Source organism: Nesoenas mayeri (assembly GCF_963082525.1).
Source record: "Nesoenas mayeri genome assembly, chromosome: 2".
Taxonomy (NCBI): domain Eukaryota; kingdom Metazoa; phylum Chordata; class Aves; order Columbiformes; family Columbidae; genus Nesoenas; species Nesoenas mayeri.
The window spans coordinates 146,546,975-146,565,529 of record NC_137543.1 but is presented as its reverse complement, the minus strand read 5'-3'; the positions used below and the strand labels follow the sequence as shown (position 1 = coordinate 146,565,529).

The following is an 18,555-nucleotide window of genomic DNA, read 5'->3' as shown; positions in this document are numbered from 1 at the left end:
TCTAATGAGTGGGCCAAGCCTGCATGGGTCTATTCAGAAAGCTGACTTTCACTCAGTGCCTACCCCTTGCAATGGGATTGATTCTTTTCATATTTAAACTACCCCCTCAAAGCCATTAAATAAAAGAAGGCAAAAAAAACATTTGCTAATAAAAAGGAAACTACCAGAAGTCCACCTCCTGCTTTAAGTGGTTGCTTTAAAGCCAGATCTACCTCAAAAATTTTTATAACGAAATAGTTTAGCCTCATTTATTACTGGTGTGGGGAGGCCATCTTGTCATTTGTCACACAATACCCAAGTTACCTGGTTTAGGTAGAAGAAACAAATGGGCTTTCTTGAGGTTTTGCATATGTATGGCTGCATCACCAGGGTCTGGATTCTCCACTTCTCCCTCTTTTTTGTTCATGTTCTTTTCTGCTCTTAGGGCAATGGATGCCTCCTCTGCCTTGCCAGTATTTTGAGGGATTAAGAAGATAAGCCTATCTTGTGATGGGCAGTTGGAAGTGATGGCAGCAGAAGGGACCTAGATTAGGAGCTGGGAACAGAGGATATGGGAGGAATTCTTTCCTGCAGTGAAAATGGAAAGGCAAAAATCAAGAGGCAACCTGGTGGCTGAAGGCTAAGCTGAGAAAGATGAAATTACAGAATCACAGAAAGTTAGAGATTGGAAGGGACCTCAAAAGATCATCTAGTCCAATCCCCCTGCCACCAGTGCAGGAACACCTAGATATATGAAATAATGAAGACCAAAATGAAAGAGGGCAAAAGAACAGGGAGGATCCAGCAGAACATGGGAGGGGAACAATCAAGATGACAGTCTAAGAAAAGGGTAGCAGGGTTGAGAGAAAAAGGACTGTTGACACCAGAGCACTGCTGAGGAGCAAAGATAAGCATGCAGGAGGGATGAAGGGGAGAGAGTTTTATGAAAAATCAGGTTGAGACAGAAGGCAAATCCTGCTAGTGGAAATACATTAGAGGAGAAAGGTCATGTCAAAATACCGTAGAACTATTTATTTTTGTGCTGCTCTTATCTTGTGCATTCTTGAAGCAGCAATTTTGAATCTTATTAGTTTTGTGCTCTCCAGCAGCTTGGGCTACCTAGCAATGCGTGGCTGGTGTGTGCTGCCTCTGCTGCACAGAGCTCGCTGGCTGCCTAGCAACTGGTAGGGGGGTGCCACAGCGTCCCTAGACCAGACTCAAGAGACACAGCCCTACCCCAAACACCCCTGCTCCTGCAGAAAGGCAGGAGGGAGCATCTCCAGTTGTTAACAGCTGTGAGGAAAACCTTAAAAACATTAATTGGAAAAAAGGGCATGCAGAGGTGCCCACAAGAGCACAGAGAGCCTGACAGATTGTGTCTGAGAAGTGGGAACAGCCCCATTCATCTCTGCAATAGTCAGACACCCTATGATGATAACTGAAATATCAATATGGTTAATTACTCTGGTTTTTAAGCAAAGGCTAGATCTCTGTGGGTTAGATCTAAAGCACAGGAAGGCAAACCAAGACAGCTATGTAGCTTCTTGAGCAGCTGCTTCTAATTTGGTATTGGAAATAACAAAAAGGTGACTTTTGCTCCCAGAAAAAAAAAAATAGCATTAAGTATTCACATAGGATTGTCTCAGTACAGACACACTTTTGTAAATATATCACTGCAGTAAACAAAAATTTTCTTACAAGAACATGAGACTTGGCATTTGGCAGTAGAGCTGATGCGGTGGCCCTCGTGTCCTCTGTGCCTCCAGCTGCCCCTTCAGATCCCTCATCTCCCTTTCCATTGCACTGTCAAAAGTGCTTGTGCAATGAAACAACCAAATCAGGAATTGATCCTGCTGAGGAACAGTCCAACAAAAAATAAAGGGTTATTGTCCAACCAATACTACCAAAGGAAGTAATGTTCCCAAGAGAAAAAAAAAGACACTTGTCAATCCATGGCCTAGGAAAGGGAATAGACAATTACAGAACTGCACAAATTACAGTGCAGGAGAAGCTGCTTTGATGCTGCTGCTTTGATGCTGTTCTAAACAGGTGTGTTTAGAATACAGTTGCATTTTTCTCTTTCAGTCAAAAATGGGCTATGTCCAAGGAGTACAGTACTGCCCCTGGATATCATCATGCCCCACTGAGGAGGAACAGACAGTTGAGACTCCAAGAGAGGATGGGATCTCATTCAGGTGATCATTTGGGTAGAGCTCGAGGATCATCATTACATTTTTTACTCTGCTAGTCCAGCCACCCTGGCCAGAAAAATTTTAAGTCCCAGATGTCTTGTCCACTTTAAGTACCTTAAGTTAGCTAACTTTTTCTTCTAATCAGCAGTTTATTGTCTAGAGCAATGGGAAGGTGTGATAAGTAAAAAAAAAAAAACAAAAACAAAATAAAACAAAAACAATAATAGAACAGGTTCTAAAGAAAAACACAATGAGTGCAGTTCAGATGCACACTTGTGTCTTCAGCAAAGGTCAGTTCAAGTCCAGGATTTATTTGCTCTGGCTCAGTGCTGGTTCTGCTAGATTTGGCTAGCACTTGCATTGCTACCCAAATGTCTCTGTGCTTTGGAATTGCTTGGCGTACACACCATGAACACCAACAGAACAAGCTTGCGTCTATTGTGTCTGAGTTAATAAACCCTCCAGGAACCTCAGACATGAGGAAGACACTGCAAAGACACTCAAGTGGCCCTGCAGAGCAATTTTGAAAGCAGAAGGGCTAACATGGAATAGGAGCTAATAAGGCCCACTGACCTAACTAGTTGAGCATGTTTGCACCACAATTCTCAATACATCTTGCTCTGCTTGGCCCTCACAGCAGTACTGCCCTGGCTGTATAGCACTAAATTTCTGTACCTCTCACAGCTCAATCTACTGGGCATGGGGATAACGCCCGGCTGTGCCAAGAGGGCTGAAAAGTCCCGATGGAGACGTCACAAGGTGGCGCTCTTTGATGGGCTCTTCCAAGGTCTTCTTGAGTTCTGAGCACATTTTGAGGAAGAGTTGGCAGGTTTTTTGGTTTGTGCAAGGCCTTTTGGGTCGAGATCCGTTGGAGGGAATGGGACTGTACTCTCTGCTCTGCTGCTTGAGGCAGCTGTGTTTCCTGGGAGCCAGCAGTGCTCCGCTCAGCTGCTGGCCTGCCATCTGCTTGTAGGACCGGGATGCCTGCCGAAGTACATTTCGCAAAACACACACGACTGATTTTTCTCATACTGAAAAACGTTGATGTGCAAGGTCCCACATATCTGCTGTCTCTTGGTACAGAGACGGCAGTAACATTTTAAGAAGAGCCGACAACCGTTGTGCTACATTTGAGGATGTTAACAGCTTCCATGAAGTCAGTCTGTGATCTGTAGGCAATTACAGACTAATTCAAGCCAATGAGTGTTAAGCAATTTGCAGACTGAATAGAGAAATCAAATTTGTCTTTGTTTTATGATAGCTGGAAACAAGGAGAAGCCAGTGCCCAAGGTGGTTTCTGATCATGCTTGCCTTGGGACCCATTAAAAGCTTGTCTATACCTCAATTCTGTTGCAGAAGAAATTTAATTATTTTACATTAACAGGGTATTTGGAATATAAAATAAAATCTTTTATTGGAAATTACATGCTGTACTAAAGAGAGTTATTAAAACCACTTTGGAAATAATTTTGCTAAGCTGCCAAATGAATTAACCATCAGAAGACAGCAATGTAGGTGCATTTCTACCCCTCAGCAAGTGCTGTGACTATACCAGCTCCTTCCCCTGCTGTCCCAGACAGCACGCAAATATCTCTCTGAGCACCTGTTTAGCTGTTCCTAGCCAGAGGTCGGATTTTTGTAACTCCAACTGCTAAGACCGGGCTCACTGGTGCTTCCCAGGCTCCCTACCATTCAACCTCACCTCATGGCTCTAGACTGAGGTGCTGGACTTTGCTGACCTCAGAGGTGAAGCGAGATCTATTTTTCTTCTCTCCACCTTGATTCAGAGACATCAGCAGGTATACCAAAGGATCCTGATCAGAATGGTTGTCAGTGCTGACTCCAAAGACATGCAAAATACACACATTTATGCAGAGGTGAGGCAGTCTGCTCTTACGATACTGTGTTTAAGAGTATTTTTTTCTGAAGCGTGCTGACTTTTCACTGCTGTGGTTTTCTCTGGGACAACTACTAAAATACAAGGCCTAGGTACAGTTGCATTTGTAACTGTGTATACACAGCACACAAGGCCAAGGCACGAATAACAGCCTTGGAGACGGCTTCTTCTGGGCCTCTTACTCATTGCAAAGGCAGGCTTGGACAACCCAGCACAGAAATCACCTGCTGTTACTGGCTTTTCTTCTGGTATGATCACAGAAACAGGATTTTGCTTACCAAAAACAAACAAACAAAAAAACCCCCAAACAAACAAACAAACCACCCCAAAAAAACAAAAACACCCCCCCCACAACACAACAAAAAACCAAACCAAAACCCCAACAAAACACATGCAAGAGAGATTGTACTAATAATGACTGGACTTTTCTCTTCCATACCTTTTCAACAACCAGAGCAGGCCCTGAAACGATGATAATAACTGAGGTAAAGGAGTGGCAGGAATAATGCATTTACCTCAGCCAAACATTTGTCTTGTGAAACTAAACCCAGAAAAATGCTAATTGTCAATTATTACTCCCGGGCAGGGCTTCATAAAGATCTACACAGTTCAGATAGAGGATTTCTCCCACCTCCTCAGGGAAATCCCCTGGAGACTAATTAGCCCATCTCAATAATCGTATCGTTTTACCAATTTTGTTGTCATCTCACAAATTTCTAGCCTGAAAGGAGGCTGGACAAGGGCGGCGCTTCCCTTCCAGACGCTCTTGGGCTCTCCTGAAGGGAGACGCTGCCTCAGGGCAGCACTGGTGGGGTGGGGGCTTTTTTTGAGGGAGGGCGGGGGAAGCACACAAGCGTGTCCTCTCGTTTCTAGGACTGTCCCACAGCCCTTCTACCGCTCTCCCGCCGCTCTCCGCAGCGGCCGGGCGCGGCAGGCGCCCCAGACAGCGCCATCTCCCCTCGGCGGCCGCGGGCGGTGGCTACGAGCAGCGCCCGCCCAGCTCACCTGCGCATGCGCGTTGCGGCGCTGCCTACAGCTCCCGGCCTGCTCTGCAAAACAGGGGTGGCGGTGGTTTTTCTTCCCCTCCCCTCGGCGGGGGAAGGATGGGTGGGGAAAGCGAGCGCTCACGAAAGCGAGGCGAGGAGGAATCCCACAATACCAGGCGGGTTGCGAGCCCGGCGCTGCCGCTGTCTCTTTAATGCAAGAGGAAGCGATGCGGAGGGGTGGAAAATGGCAGAGTTGCAGATGTTGCTAGAGGAGGAAATCCCTTCTGGCAAGCGGGCTCTGCTCGAGAGCTACCAGAACCTCACTCGAGTCGCCGACTACTGCGAAAACAACTACATCCAGGTGAGGGGCGGCTGGGCAGCGCAGCGGGGCCGGCGCTGGGCGGCTCGGCTGGGCTCGGCTGGGCTCTCGGTGCGGGCGGCGGGGCCGGAGCCGCCTGAGGGGCAGCGCGGCGCCTGGCTGCCCCCGCCGCGGCTCCCTTGGGTTTGCCTTTTCTTTCAACTTTTCCAGCCGAACGAACGGGCTTCCCTCTCCCCGCTCCGGAGGGGAAGGGAGGGGGTTATTATGTCAGTCCGACTCGGAGGGTGTGTCTTTTTTTTTTTTCGTTTTTTTTTCTTCCCTTCAAACCCCCCCCCCCCCCCCCCCCCCCCCCCCCCCCCCCCCGCCTTCCCTTTTTGTATTTGTGTATTTATTATGAGTCATATCCCGGAGACCTCTCTGGGCTGGGGGTGAGTGGGGCGTGAGGGCCGATGAGCCTCCCCGTGCGGCCGGCTCGCAGCCGGTACCTCAGGTTCCCCCTCGCTCCCCGGCGAGGCTCCCTCCGCGGGAAGCCGGCGGGGCGGCGGTTGGTGGCGGTTGCTGAGGCGGGCGGCTCCGCGCCCTCCGCGCCTCACGTGGAACGCGGGTGCCGGCCGGCCCCTCCGCCAGAGCCGCGGCGGCAGCGCGGGGCCGCCATTGGCAGCGGCGCGGGGAGCGGAAGGGGCCCCGCACCCCGGTGACATCACGGAGCTCAGTCATCGGCGGGGATCCGCGCCGGGAACCGCCGGGTCCGCCCGGGCGTGCAGCTCTCGGCCAGGCCGAGGGAGCCGCGGTCTCGGCAGCGCTGCGGTTCGGGCTTTGCGGGGGCGGGAACTGCCCGTGTGCAGGCACCGGTGTGCGAGCGGGAGGCGGCGTTTCAAAATGGCAATCCGTGCCTCCCGCAGGCTTCTCACGCCAAGCAGCCTGCCACACCGGGTTCACACCGATGCTGGAGAGGCTCCATTGGCTGTAGCGTGTCTCCACCAGTCAGGGTGGATTTTTTTTTCCCTTAGATTGCCAGTACTTTTTGGCCTTGCTTTAAGTCTAGTTTTGTGAAGCTGCTTTAAGCACAATTTACTATTATTATTTTTTCAGGATTTGCAGTACATAACTCTGTAAGTCTGTATATGTAGTCATACAAATGTGGACACAGAACCATCCAAAGATGCTCAAATTCAACTGTTTTTTTTTTTTTTTTCGTAAAAAACTGAAGAAGTAAAGCAAATAAACTCCACTTTAATTACTGGACAGCTTGTAAAGTGAACTTGTTGAATCTAAGGCTGCATGTGATGAGTATTTGATACAAGTCATTAAATTCTCTGACATGTGTCATTCGTAAGCTGTCCTGTTTTTTGTAGTGGAGGAGCAAATTTGAAACCAGAGCTTTAATAATATGAAGTGATTTTTTTTTTTTTTTAAAGTGAGCTAATTGGATTAAAACTGCTCTTACAAGCCATATTTTTAACTTTCTTTTTGGTGATATGTGAGGTAGTATGAGTTAATGTCTATTTACTCTTCCGAGTTGTTTGCTCCACCCAAAGAAAGCTGCTGATATAATGCTTCGAAGAGGCGAGGTTCATTTGGTTTTACTCATGGGAAATATGACAAATACATGAGCATGGTAATTGCAGCACAAGTTGTGACCTGTCTCCTGCTCCTGACTTTTTCCCTGTGTCAGAAAGTTACAGCGAATCTTCAATTACATCATTTTCTTCAGAGTCCTAAAACTTGTATTTTATTTCTTCAGGCAAACAAACAAAAAAATCCAACACTTGAGCTAGTTCCCATTCTGTCATTTGGGGTGGGGGGCATATTTATTTATTTATTTTAAATTTGGTAGCTCATTTTCACTTAAAGTATCGAGGTCAGCTAGATATGGGATTGGTACGGTCTGTTTTATCTGTGTACAGCTGTGTTTACCCCTTTTGAAAGGAAGCTGGAGTTCTAAAATTCCTAATGAGGACTTGAGCAGTAGCTTTGAAAAACGTCTGCTGTGCTTGTATTGTACAGGCGTTATACATTTACTCAATAAAAATGGCAAATACACTGATACAGTCACTTTTTTTTTATGTGTGATGGAGGTGGTTTTTTTAATCAGCACTTTATACAAAGCCATCTGCTCTCCAGTTGGACTCCTGAACAGATTATACTCGCAGGGCCTGTAGTGGTACGGCCGTGGCAGGATTAGGCACCATGAGCCAGGGCACTGGGTTATGAGATTTGAGGGTGTGTATGTATTGTGGGATGGGAAGGGAGGGAAGGAGAGGAAGAGGCTTAACCAGCACATAATACGAAGTGTTTGTATTTAATGTAATAGAGCATTTTATGGAAAAAAAAAAAAGTCAGGCCAGAACAGAGAACTGGGCCATGAAGTGGCTACGCATTGTAACTTATAATGTAGCGCATACCTGATTCAGTCTGGCCTCTTTAAGTTTGAATAGCTTTGGATTTGGAGAGTTTTCTCCCATTCTGTGGGAAAGGCCATGTGCTCCTTAGTAGAAAAACTTACTGTGTGCTGTCACCCACTCTGTGTTGTGGCGGTGAGGTAGAGCAAGTTTTTCTGACTATTCTGAGTGCTGGTGCTAACTATTTATAGTAATCGTAATAGCATTCAGATATTTATTCTGAACTCTTGATGTTCTCAATCTCATGTTTTGTATTCTCTGATTACTTAAGCGGGAAAGTCATTTCCCACCCCCAATATTGCTGTATTCAAACTATATCTGTATTTTGGATCTGAAAACGTATGGATCTTGTTTTGTCTCTTTCATTTAATCTGGAAATAATTCTGGTAAAATTTCAGTTCTGCAGAGTTTTTTGAAGATAATTTATCTTTGATGTCTTTAGAGATTATATATACACACACACACACAAAAAAAGAAGAGGGGCTTGAGGGGGTAACTCACCTGGGCAGAACTTGGTTCTCTTAATAGTGAATGTAGCTCTATTAGCAGTAAGGATCCTTTTAATGAAGCATTTAGGAAAGGTGACAGAATTTGTGGCTCTTAAGTTGAAAATATCTGTTCTTAGGAAAGTGGGAAGCAGTTTCTTGCTAAGACAAATTGTGAATAAATCGGAATGCAAGGCAGTTACACAGTTTGCCCTCCAGCCTGTATGTATTCTTATTATCTAGAAGTTTTATCTGATAGGAAGGGAAGAGATTTCAGGAGAGGCAGAGCAAATAAGTTTCTGAGAAAGATCTGCAGTGCTGAAAGGAAAATACAGTGGTGACAGTCCTGGTGGTGATGGGGAAGAGACAGAAAAAGGGTAAGGGAAACCAAATGTAGGAGTAGTAAGTGAAGGAACTTGTGATACTATTGGTGGGGATTCTGGCTTTGGCTAGAAGGAAAATGACATTAGAAGTGTATTACTGTATTTAATCTGTGACAAGGTTTAACATTCGTGTCTGGTTGGAAGCTTCAGTGATAAGCATGCAGAAAATTAGATACCTGTTTTCTTTTAGAACAGTGACTTAAACTGGCCAGTTTTAAGAACAGGTTTTGAACCTTAAGTCTTTAGGAGACAAAAACATGCTTTCAGTTAAAGTAAGTTTTCTTAAATATAGAGAAGTTACATTTTTCTTAATGTTTTAATTTTTTTTTCTGGCACTTTAGAATAGTGGTGTGACTGCTCTATTATGATGGATGTGTTTGCATGTAAATTGGCATACCATTATAAAAATGCACAGTGAGATTAAGTGAGAGGAGGAGTGGTAAAACTGTCTTATAATGGAAATAAATGACATTTTTATACATGCCATATAAATGTAAGTTCCAGTACTTAATGCCTTCCCCAAGGCTTTTTGCCTGGGAATAAACTTAGGGACTAGTCCCTTTCAGTGTTTGTGTAGCCATGAAAAGTTATCTGAAAATCTGTAGCATAAAGCTGAAGATATTAGTGAGGAATTTCATTAGTATCCTAAACAGTATGAACTTCATGAGTACTAATACAGAAATGACATATAGAGTTAAAGCACTTACAGTTCCAATTGTGATTCTTCAGCTGAAAATATTAACTTCCAGAGAAATTCTCCAGTCAGTTTCCTGGCTGAATTGAATTATTTTCAGTCTTTAATGAACTTATTTACAATAACTGGCCTATGAAGCTTTACAACGGCACAGAAAACCAGCGTCTCCAGTGTTACGGCACTGATGACTCCTTTTTGGACAACTTCAGTCGACTGGTGTAGCACAGAGAGGCCTCTCTGTGCTGTAAAATGCTGCTTACAACTCTCCCCTACTGTCTGGATTGCATGTTTCTTACGGTCTTGTTTGTGCATAGGGAGACACATAGTTTTCATCAGCCTCTCTTCTAGACTGTTTGGGAAGATATTTCTTTTTAATGTTTTGTTTTGGTTTTTTTAGCTCTGATATTTTAATCTGTGAGAACCTCTAAATGAATAGCTTGAAACATGTACTAGTGTAAATTCTGACCTCAGTGATCTGTACTGGGTAGATTTAGCAGCTTTAGAAAATAAGTGGAAGACCTTTTAAGGAAGTGCTGTGTTGCCCAAATGCGTGGTTTTTTTGTTGTGATGTTGTTTCCTTCTGTACCTTCCAACTGATATGGGGAAACTGAACCGTGAGTTAACAAGCTATTCTGGGTAAAATAGACAAAATCAGGGACAGATTTCATTTTTACTGTTATTACAAAAAAAAAAAAATCTAAAGACTTTGGTTGGTAGAAAAATGTGTGGGGCTGAGCAGAAGTGTTGTGTGCAAGAAGTTTCACAAATCCTTATGTTCCAGTATGCGTTTCAGAATCCTTTCTTTTTGATAGGTCAGATGCTCTGCATTGTGTATGTGGTAGATAGTATGTTTTGGAAAGGAAATAGCTTTATTCGTGGTGTTTCTTTTTCCTTAAATGTTGGTAACTGATCTGACACTGTTTCTCCTTGCCTGGTGTATGGAAAGTGGCTTAGATTTGTTCAGTACAAAGAAGTTCACTCAATGTCTAATTCAGGAAATGACCTGTTTTAAAAGGATAAACTTCTTAAATTGTCGCTAATACAAATCTTTTACATGCTGTGAGAACTTGCATGTTTTATATTCATAGGCTAATTAGTTTGTATTGAGAGTAAATACAGTGTGTTGTTTTTTTTTTTTTTCTCCTGGTTTCATTGCTAAATTTAGAACATTTTACAGAAAAAGCAAATTAAGCTAGTTCACTTTCTGTAACACCAAAATATAATTCAAAATTAAAGAGCTGGAGAGCAACAAGATAAAATATGGATATGCCACCCACTATCCTTTGTAGGTTTAAATCGTTCTTTAAGAAAATGTGTTAGCTTATACTTTTTAAAAATACATTTGCCATCAGTATAAAAGGCACTGGCTGTTCGGGGGAGGCGGGGCCTGTTTGTTTGTTTGGGTTTTGTTGTTTTTTGATAATAATAATTTGGGTACAAGTCGGTGGGCTAGGCTTGTAGCTCTTCTGTGCCTTGCATAAGTTGTCTGTGTTTTGGAAAATACAGCTGTATATTTAGCCTGAAAGCAGCAATAGGACAATAGTACAACTTCACTGAATCAGCAAGTGATTACTCTGCACATACAGGAAACGGATCCTGGAGTGTGGTATGTCTGTTTTGTGTCCAACGGAGGTAGATGATACGAGACCAGCTTATCCAAATTTGAAATGTTTCCATTAACTTTGTTTCATTTGGTTTATGAAGACAGCAAGATGTCAGCTGCTCTTCCTGCTCAATTTTTCATTATATTTCAGCAGATGATTGTGTCAGCACTGTGCTGCCTTCCATCAGGTGGAGTAAAGTGGATCAGGATGAGCTTTTACAGGTGTGTACTGCTTCTTCCACAATGGAAGCACTGCCTGCTCCCTTCCATTTGCACATATGTTGGAAGGAAGCAGCTTGCAGGTTGTCTGTCAGTGTGTGTTAAGCATGAGCCTTGCTCTCTGTGCTGCTCTTGCTATGCCCTGTGGAATTGTTGGAAGGAAGAAACAAGACATGTGTAAGGGGAGCAACTGTCTAATACTTACCTCCCTCTGGATTTCTGGAAGCTTGTTGCAGTAAGTTGCTCTTACGGTAAAGAGGAAATAGATGGGCCTTGAGGAGGGCTCATAAAGTGGATCACATTATAATAAGGTAAGAGTACAGGAGCAGGCTGTGTGCAAGTAGGAAGCACTGTACCTCTGAGGGCAAAGTTCCTGTTAGTATCTATGCCACTGATCTAAGTTTAAAAACTAAAACCCCAAACTCTTGAAACAAACAAAAAAACAACCTGATGCAACTTCCCAATGTATTTGTTTAGTATTTTGAACAGTGTTCGTTTTACAGAAGCATAAATGGAGGCATAGAATTTGTAACTGACTCGTGGAAGGTCATATAGGGACTTGCTGTCAGATTTGGGAACAGAACCTGATTGTTTGGACTTCTAGTGCTGTACACAAGGGTTCTTGCCCTCACCCCTTTCCGTATTGCCTGTTACACTACAACACGAGTGCGTATTTGCAGGAAGTGTCCACAGAGACTGCGCAGTGAATCCCTTGAGAAAAGATGCACCTGAAACCATCATTGAGCTCATTAGCAGCACTACTTTTAAGAGTTTTACATATGTCCTCTCATAGCAACCTTGAGATTCTAATTTTTGCCTTTGTGAACTTCTGGAGTTGCATAATGCTCACAGTACTGTCTGTCTACATGTTGGTGAGTCTCTTGCTTGGCAGAGGCACTGGAAGATACCGCTCTCTTTCCCATTAGTGAAAGCAGTCTGTGTTTGATGGTTCTGGTGACTGAAATCTTATTTATCTGCAGAATAACAGAGTGCAGCTGTACGGACAAAGTGTCAGTACTAGTGCAGCAAGACATCCTTGAGGGATAAGAGGGTATCTTGCTCTCTCTGTGCCTGCTTTTGGTCCTTAATTAGTAACTTGGAGTCAAAAAGAGTGTGGTGTGGTTTTCATTTGTTGTTACTTGGTAGGAAATGACTTGTGGGCTGTCAGTTATTCAGTGTCTGGGCTTGTTCATAGTTACCCGAAAATTCTTGCTCTTTTCAGTATTTATGCTACCCAGGCTGGTGTTCCTCTGATGCTGTTCCTTCTGCGACCACCCGTCAGACTTGGCCCCCCTGAAATCTGAGCACTAGTGACGAGACGACTGGGATTGGTTACACGGATCCTTCCCCCCACCCCTAAATAAAGGGAAGTAACTGCTGAATTCGTAATAGTAGATACAGTACCTCTGTGGGGTTCCTCCCTTTTCCTGACTTTGCTGGTGAGGCACCTGCTGCAGACAGAGACTTGATGTCTCCTGTGGGCTGTAGAAATAATCCTTTGCAGCTCAAAACTTGCCTAGGCTAAGACTGGGGTGCTGTGGAGAAGAAATCATGATGTGTTCCTGAACAGAGCTCTGTGAGCTCAGTGGTATCTGCAGGTGCCATTTCTCCTTCAGCTCCAGCCCATCAGCATGTCCCTCTCACTGCACTGAAGGGGCTCAGTCAGGTGTCTCATTGGTTTAGGGCCAGGTAGTGAAATAAAAGATACACCACTTCTAACAGGTGATTTCTTCGAGGAATCTATTTATCGTACAACAAATGAAAGCAGAACTCTAAACTCCTCCTCTTGGTATTACAGGGAATGGCTTTTTTTTTTCTCTTGGGTTAATTAATGAGTGTAGATGTCACTTTTGCTTGAAACTATGCAAATAGTGTTACTCATTACTTATGCAAGCTTATTTACTGAGAGCCATGTATGCTTTGTTACTATGATGCTGATGTTTTAGAAGAAAAGGTAGGGGGGTGAACCCTGCAAGAGAATTTCAGCTTGGAGTGAAACATGAGTGCAGCATTTTCAGATACAACTTGTAAAATTCAACAGTCTGTATTCATGTGAGTTGAAATTGGTAGCCAACCTGCTGGCTAGGCTGACAAGGAAAATTAGTTTTACTCTGAAAAAGGTTGACTCCTTACAAGGTGAGTTTGATAATATTCTTGTTTTAAGATTCCAGGTCAATTGTGTTTTGTGAGTAAGTGCTGGGTTTGGCAAACTGAAAAAGACTCTGAAATTCAAAGCTATTCTTAGTTTGGGCCTCTCCTATGATACGGTCTCTTCATAACAACTGCAGATGATGTGTGCTGTACTGTATCTTCTGCCATGGTGGAATATTCAAAAATAAGATTAAAGGTAGTCTCTTCTGCAATGAGATACAGCTTTCTTATGTTTCTTATGTGTCTCATGTTAAGATAGGAGATATATTTGTGATAGTATCTTCCGTCCCTCTTCCTTCCTCGCTCCCTCTCCAAAGAACCTAAAATAATCAACTCTGTGTGTTCTTTCTTCAGCAGATGTTAAAGAGCAAGCACGCTGCTCTGTGTGCAGGGAGGCTCTGATACTGTAGTGATGAGCAGTTAGAGAACTCCTGAGGAAGAAACTGTGCTTCACTTTCCTAATTTTATTTTAACCTCAGAGTCAGATAGGAGTAAACAGTGGTACTGTTCCTACTTTTGTTAAGAAAGCAGGGAGGCCTCTCAGAACACAGGCAGAGGCGGCTTACTAAAGAAATGCCGGTTTGACATCCTTAGAGCTGAACGTAATATTCTTACTGGGTGGTCTTAAGGTTATAAATAATACCAAGAAAAAAAATCTGCTTGTTTACTGCTTGAAGCATAACAATTCTTTGATATCCTTGGAAAAAAAATTGAAGTGTAGCCTCTTCTGGCTCCTTTCACACCAGTGTTTCACAAGATGTTTTTGTAAGCTATGCTTTATCAGGCAAATGTGTGGTGGTTTGTGTTTTTGTTGTTGGCTTTTTTTTTTCTAGCTAATTTTCACTAGATGTGTATCTTCACTTTCATCTTCTGATCTCTTTGCTATATTTTGGGGTAAGCAAAACCACCAACCAATATCTGTCCTGTGGCAATCACTGTCAGTTGAGCATCTTATTTGACTTTTTTGTAGCAGCTGTGCTACTAATTAATACTTGAACTGTGGTCCTCATGCAATAACTCTGTTTTCTGAAGGCTGAGATGAGAAAATGTTTGCGTAAAACAGATGAGAAGAACAAGGTGTCCAGGCAGTTGCATCAGACTACTGCAGTAACATCTAAGCTGCAGAATGTCATGCCGTGGCTTTTCTTTTCACATTCATGCACCTAATAATGGTAGACACTACTATGTCACTATATGTTACTAGTGACAACATTTCTCACTTTCCAGGTGCTTCTCCTAGCCTGTGACCTCAATGTGAATTCCTTATTTCTCTCTCATTGAATTCTCCTGTCTGGTTGCTACAGGCTGTTTCCTAGACCTGTTGTTTTCATACTCTTGTACTGCCCCATACTGTGAACTTTCTCTTTTGCTGTCATTGACACAAGAGTCCTTTCATCACAGCATCTGCCTCTGAAACAAACTCACGCTTGCTCTCTACCTCATTGTCTTCCAGTTTCATTTCAGATCTCATCTGAACACGTCTTCTCCCTTGCCTATTTCTTTTAATTAATCTCTTTCTGTTATTTAACTGCATATTTTACTGCCTTGCAGCTTAAATTATGCAGCTGTTTTTCATGATGTTTTTCAGAGAAACAGCTTCTGCTAGCATGGGTTTGAATAATTAGAAACTTGCAGCTACTTATACTCTTCTTTATTAAATTATCTTTATTGGCACAGAGTTGAGTCTAAGGCCTTGGCTGTGAAGTGGTCTGTAACCACCTAGGGAAGTTGTGATGAGCAGGATACAGAAGAAGCAGAAGGCAGCTGGGGAGACACAGTATGCAATGAGACTGATGTAATTCTGTTTACTAGTAAAATTCTTAGGAGGTCTTGCTGATACATGTGACCAGGCTTTCCTTTGTAAGTAATCTGTCTTGTCCAGGAAGCTGGTCCTTTTGCTACTCTTGAGACCAAGGAGTGGAAAGGGCTCAGTAAAACTACTCTGCTTGGAGCACTTTCGATCTCTTTAACAGTGAGGGAAAGGTGAATGGACTAGGGGGAATGGTGTTCTGTTAACATTAGTAGGTATGCATCCACAAAGCAGAGCTGGACCTGATCCTGAAGGGTTTTTATAAAATATGACAGTAGCCTACAGATTTCCCACTGTCAGGCCTCGTGGCAGGTGGCTTGGATGATGTTTCAATCAAGGTCCAGAGAGCATCAGACTAACAAATAGAGATATGATGGATCAATGCACTTATGTTGTCAAGATCCTTGGAGACCTGGCTGGGGATTGTTCAGCTTTTGATTTTATGATTGACTTGCAGGATTTCTAAATCTCTGGGAGGAGCTATTTTTTCTGTGATGCAAACTCCTGGCTTTAGCTGTGTTAGATAAAATGTGTGTCTGATTTGGAAGTGCTTGGCTCTACAAGGGCTCTCTTCAAATTCTGTGGGTATGTTTCCTGCTGCAGTGTACCATATGTTCTCCCAGCACTGAAATGATCTGGTTGTCGCAGTAGTCCTGAGACTTGTCTGGGAGCATTGAAAGTACATGTTGTCTTAAATGGCAACAGATTTTGTATCTAATTTCTAAGATGTCTTTAGCTCTGAATGTTAGAGAAAATGGTTGTTGCCATAGCTGTAATTGAAGCGCGGGCTCATGCGATGCTGCTTACTTTGTAAGAAGTCTTGTATCACTTGAATAGGGGCTATGTGATTTCTATACATTTTATTCTTTTTTAGCAGTCTTAGTGGAGAAGGTTAACAGTCAATGGAGAGCTTTCTAGCATGTTACCTTTTTGGAAACTTTTTGTCCGTGAACAAGAACTGTAAAATCAGCTCCTGTCAGTACTCTGTAGTGAACATTGACGGTTCCACGAGTGAAGGTATTTGTTGTAATTAAGAGAGGCTTGTTTACTGGGGATAGGACACAAGTATGCGGGTATACAGCACCTGTGGGCTGCTGCTCCTCTGCTGAGGGGAGAAAAGTTGCTGGTTTTGTTCCTGAACGTGGGATGAGTGGGGGGGATTTGAGTATGTTCCTCAGGCATGGAAAGGGGGCTTAAGAGTTGATAAAGAATAATCTATGTTGAATAGCTTGCTGGCTGGCTGACAGAAGATGGGAATGGTTTGAAGGATGACTGGAAAGCAAGCAGAAAGTCGAGCAACTCTGAGTTTTCTGCAAAAAGCATAGGAGGAATGAGGGAGAGCATGTAACCCTCTTGGGCTGTGTCCTTCTCTTCAGCTGCTCTCTTGCCGACTGTGACGTGGACAAGATTAAAAGCAAATACAGTTCCTATTTGCTTCTTACCTACAGCTAGAGTGGTAGCTTTACTTTTTTCCCAGATTGCTGTAAGGAGTTACTGCAGCAGCGCTGGGAGTGGGGGAATATGAACTGAAGCAGGTACTTACTGGCTGTACAACATCCCACGAGGCCAGGGGGATGAATGTGGGGAATACTGTGAGTCATGGTTGTCTGTCTCATAAACCAGGAGGCTTTTTCAAATTGGCCTTGGAGGGGAAGAGGTGTTTAATGGAGCAGTTGTGAAGGAGTTATGCAAAGAGAAGATAAAAATAATGAGCAAAAGATACTCAATTAAGCTTCTTGCCTCCTCAGATAATGACTAAATGCAAACTAACCACCACAAAAGTTAAGAAAAATTCATCATCACTAAGTATAATGGGTGCAAAAATGTGGCCATTCATGATGGTAAGAAAATTCTTTTTGTGACTAGGAAAATGAATTTCTGTAGTTGTTGAACAGAAAAGGCGCTTTTTTTTTTTTCCCAATTTCCTTTTAAAAAATGACAAGGTGGGAAGCTGAAAAGCAATTTTTACTGTAAGAGCTTGTTAGAGGGGAAGTGGTAAAAAGACCGGTCTTCAGTTTTGCTTTGGACATATCGTCAGTGTTTAGGCAGTTTTTGTAAAAAAAGTCTTTCCTTTTCCATTCCCCTATTCATGCAGGATTGTATTTACATATATATATATATATATATATATATATATAAAATACTCTTTAGTAAAATTCAGAGCATGTTTTTAGGGTATAACTTCTTTTTGCTACAGACACAGCCAATTCTTGCTGTTTCAGGCAGAGCTTATCAAATGCTTATCCAGTCCTGGACTTGCTTGCATCTGCTCACATCATAGCAGGAATCTTACCTCTGGTAGTGAAGCCTTGCCAGCAGACTTAATTGGCATATTATTTGCTTGGACTACTTCTCCTGCCTCTCTTGCAACACAGAGAGGCTATCCCAAGCTTTGAAGCAGTTGGATATGCCAGATACACTGTCCCACATGCTGCTCCACGCTTGTGTGTGTCCTCCCTTGGCCTCCCCTGAGTTTTAACTAATGAGGGCGGGTGCTCAGCTTCCTCTGAGGCGCACACATGTGCAGATAGGCACAGTGTGGGTATGGGTGGGTACACAGTGGTGGCGATATGTGTTCCTGTTGTGAAAGGACTGCTGCTCTAAATACACGTCCTCTGTGGTTGTAATAAGGCCACTCTGTCAAACTGATTACTGATGAGATAGTAGCAAGGTGTCCTGATGGTCCTACTACAAGTGCTGAAATAGAACAGTTCAGGACTTGTGTTATTACTGGAGGGGGGGGACAGGGAGTGTCCTGCTCTGCTCTGCACTGGTGCAGTCTCACCTGGAACACTGTGTGCAGTTCTGGGTGCCACAGTATAAAGAAAGATATTATGCTACTCGAGAGCGTCTAGAAGAGGGCTATGAAGTTGGTGAAGATTTTGGAGGGGAAGCCATATGAGGAGCTGCTAAAGTCACTTGGTTTGTTCAGTCTGGAGGAGACTAAGAGGAGACCTCATGGTGATCTGCAGCTTCCTCACAAGGGGAGGGGGAGGGGAAGGCACAGACCACTTCTCTTTAGTGACCAGTGACAGAACCCGAGGGAATGGCAGGAAGATGTGCCAGGGAAGGCTTAGGTTGGACATTAGGAAAAGGTTCTTCCCGCGGAGGGTGGTGGAGCACTGGAACAGGCTCCCCAGGGAGGTGTCACAGCCCCAAGCCTGACAGTGTTTGAGAAGAGACTGGACAACACCCTCAGACACATGGTGTGAACTGTGGGGTTGTCATATGCGGGGACAGGAGTTGGACTCAATGATCCTTGTGGGTCCCTTCCAACTCAGGACATTCTATGATTCTATGAGTGATGTGGATGTGACTATTTTCATGCATCTGGTTGCATGTAAGTGCAAGCACTGCTGTCATCCATTTGACTCTGCACCTCCTGTACCTGCCTAAAGCCACCCTCCTCTACATTGTATGGGAAGGGGAAGCAGT

General features: G+C 43.6%; 1 protein-coding gene across 11 annotated transcripts in view; it reads left to right on the top strand.

Moving 5' to 3' along the window:
- The first annotated feature begins 5,139 nt into the window (after window positions 1-5,139).
- The window catches only part of ABI1 (abl interactor 1), an 82,666-nt gene continuing 69,250 nt past the window's right edge, over window positions 5,140-18,555 (top strand). For 10 of the 11 annotated variants that reach the window (XM_080339423.1, XM_080339426.1, XM_080339421.1 and 7 more), the window contains exon 1: window positions 5,165-5,415. In XM_080339423.1, coding sequence (XP_080195549.1) covers window positions 5,299-5,415 — 117 coding nt within the window. In that variant the 5' untranslated portion in view covers window positions 5,165-5,298. Of the gene's footprint in view, window positions 5,416-18,555 lie in introns of all 11 variants that reach the window. The other variant, XM_080339416.1, reaches the window with a different exon arrangement.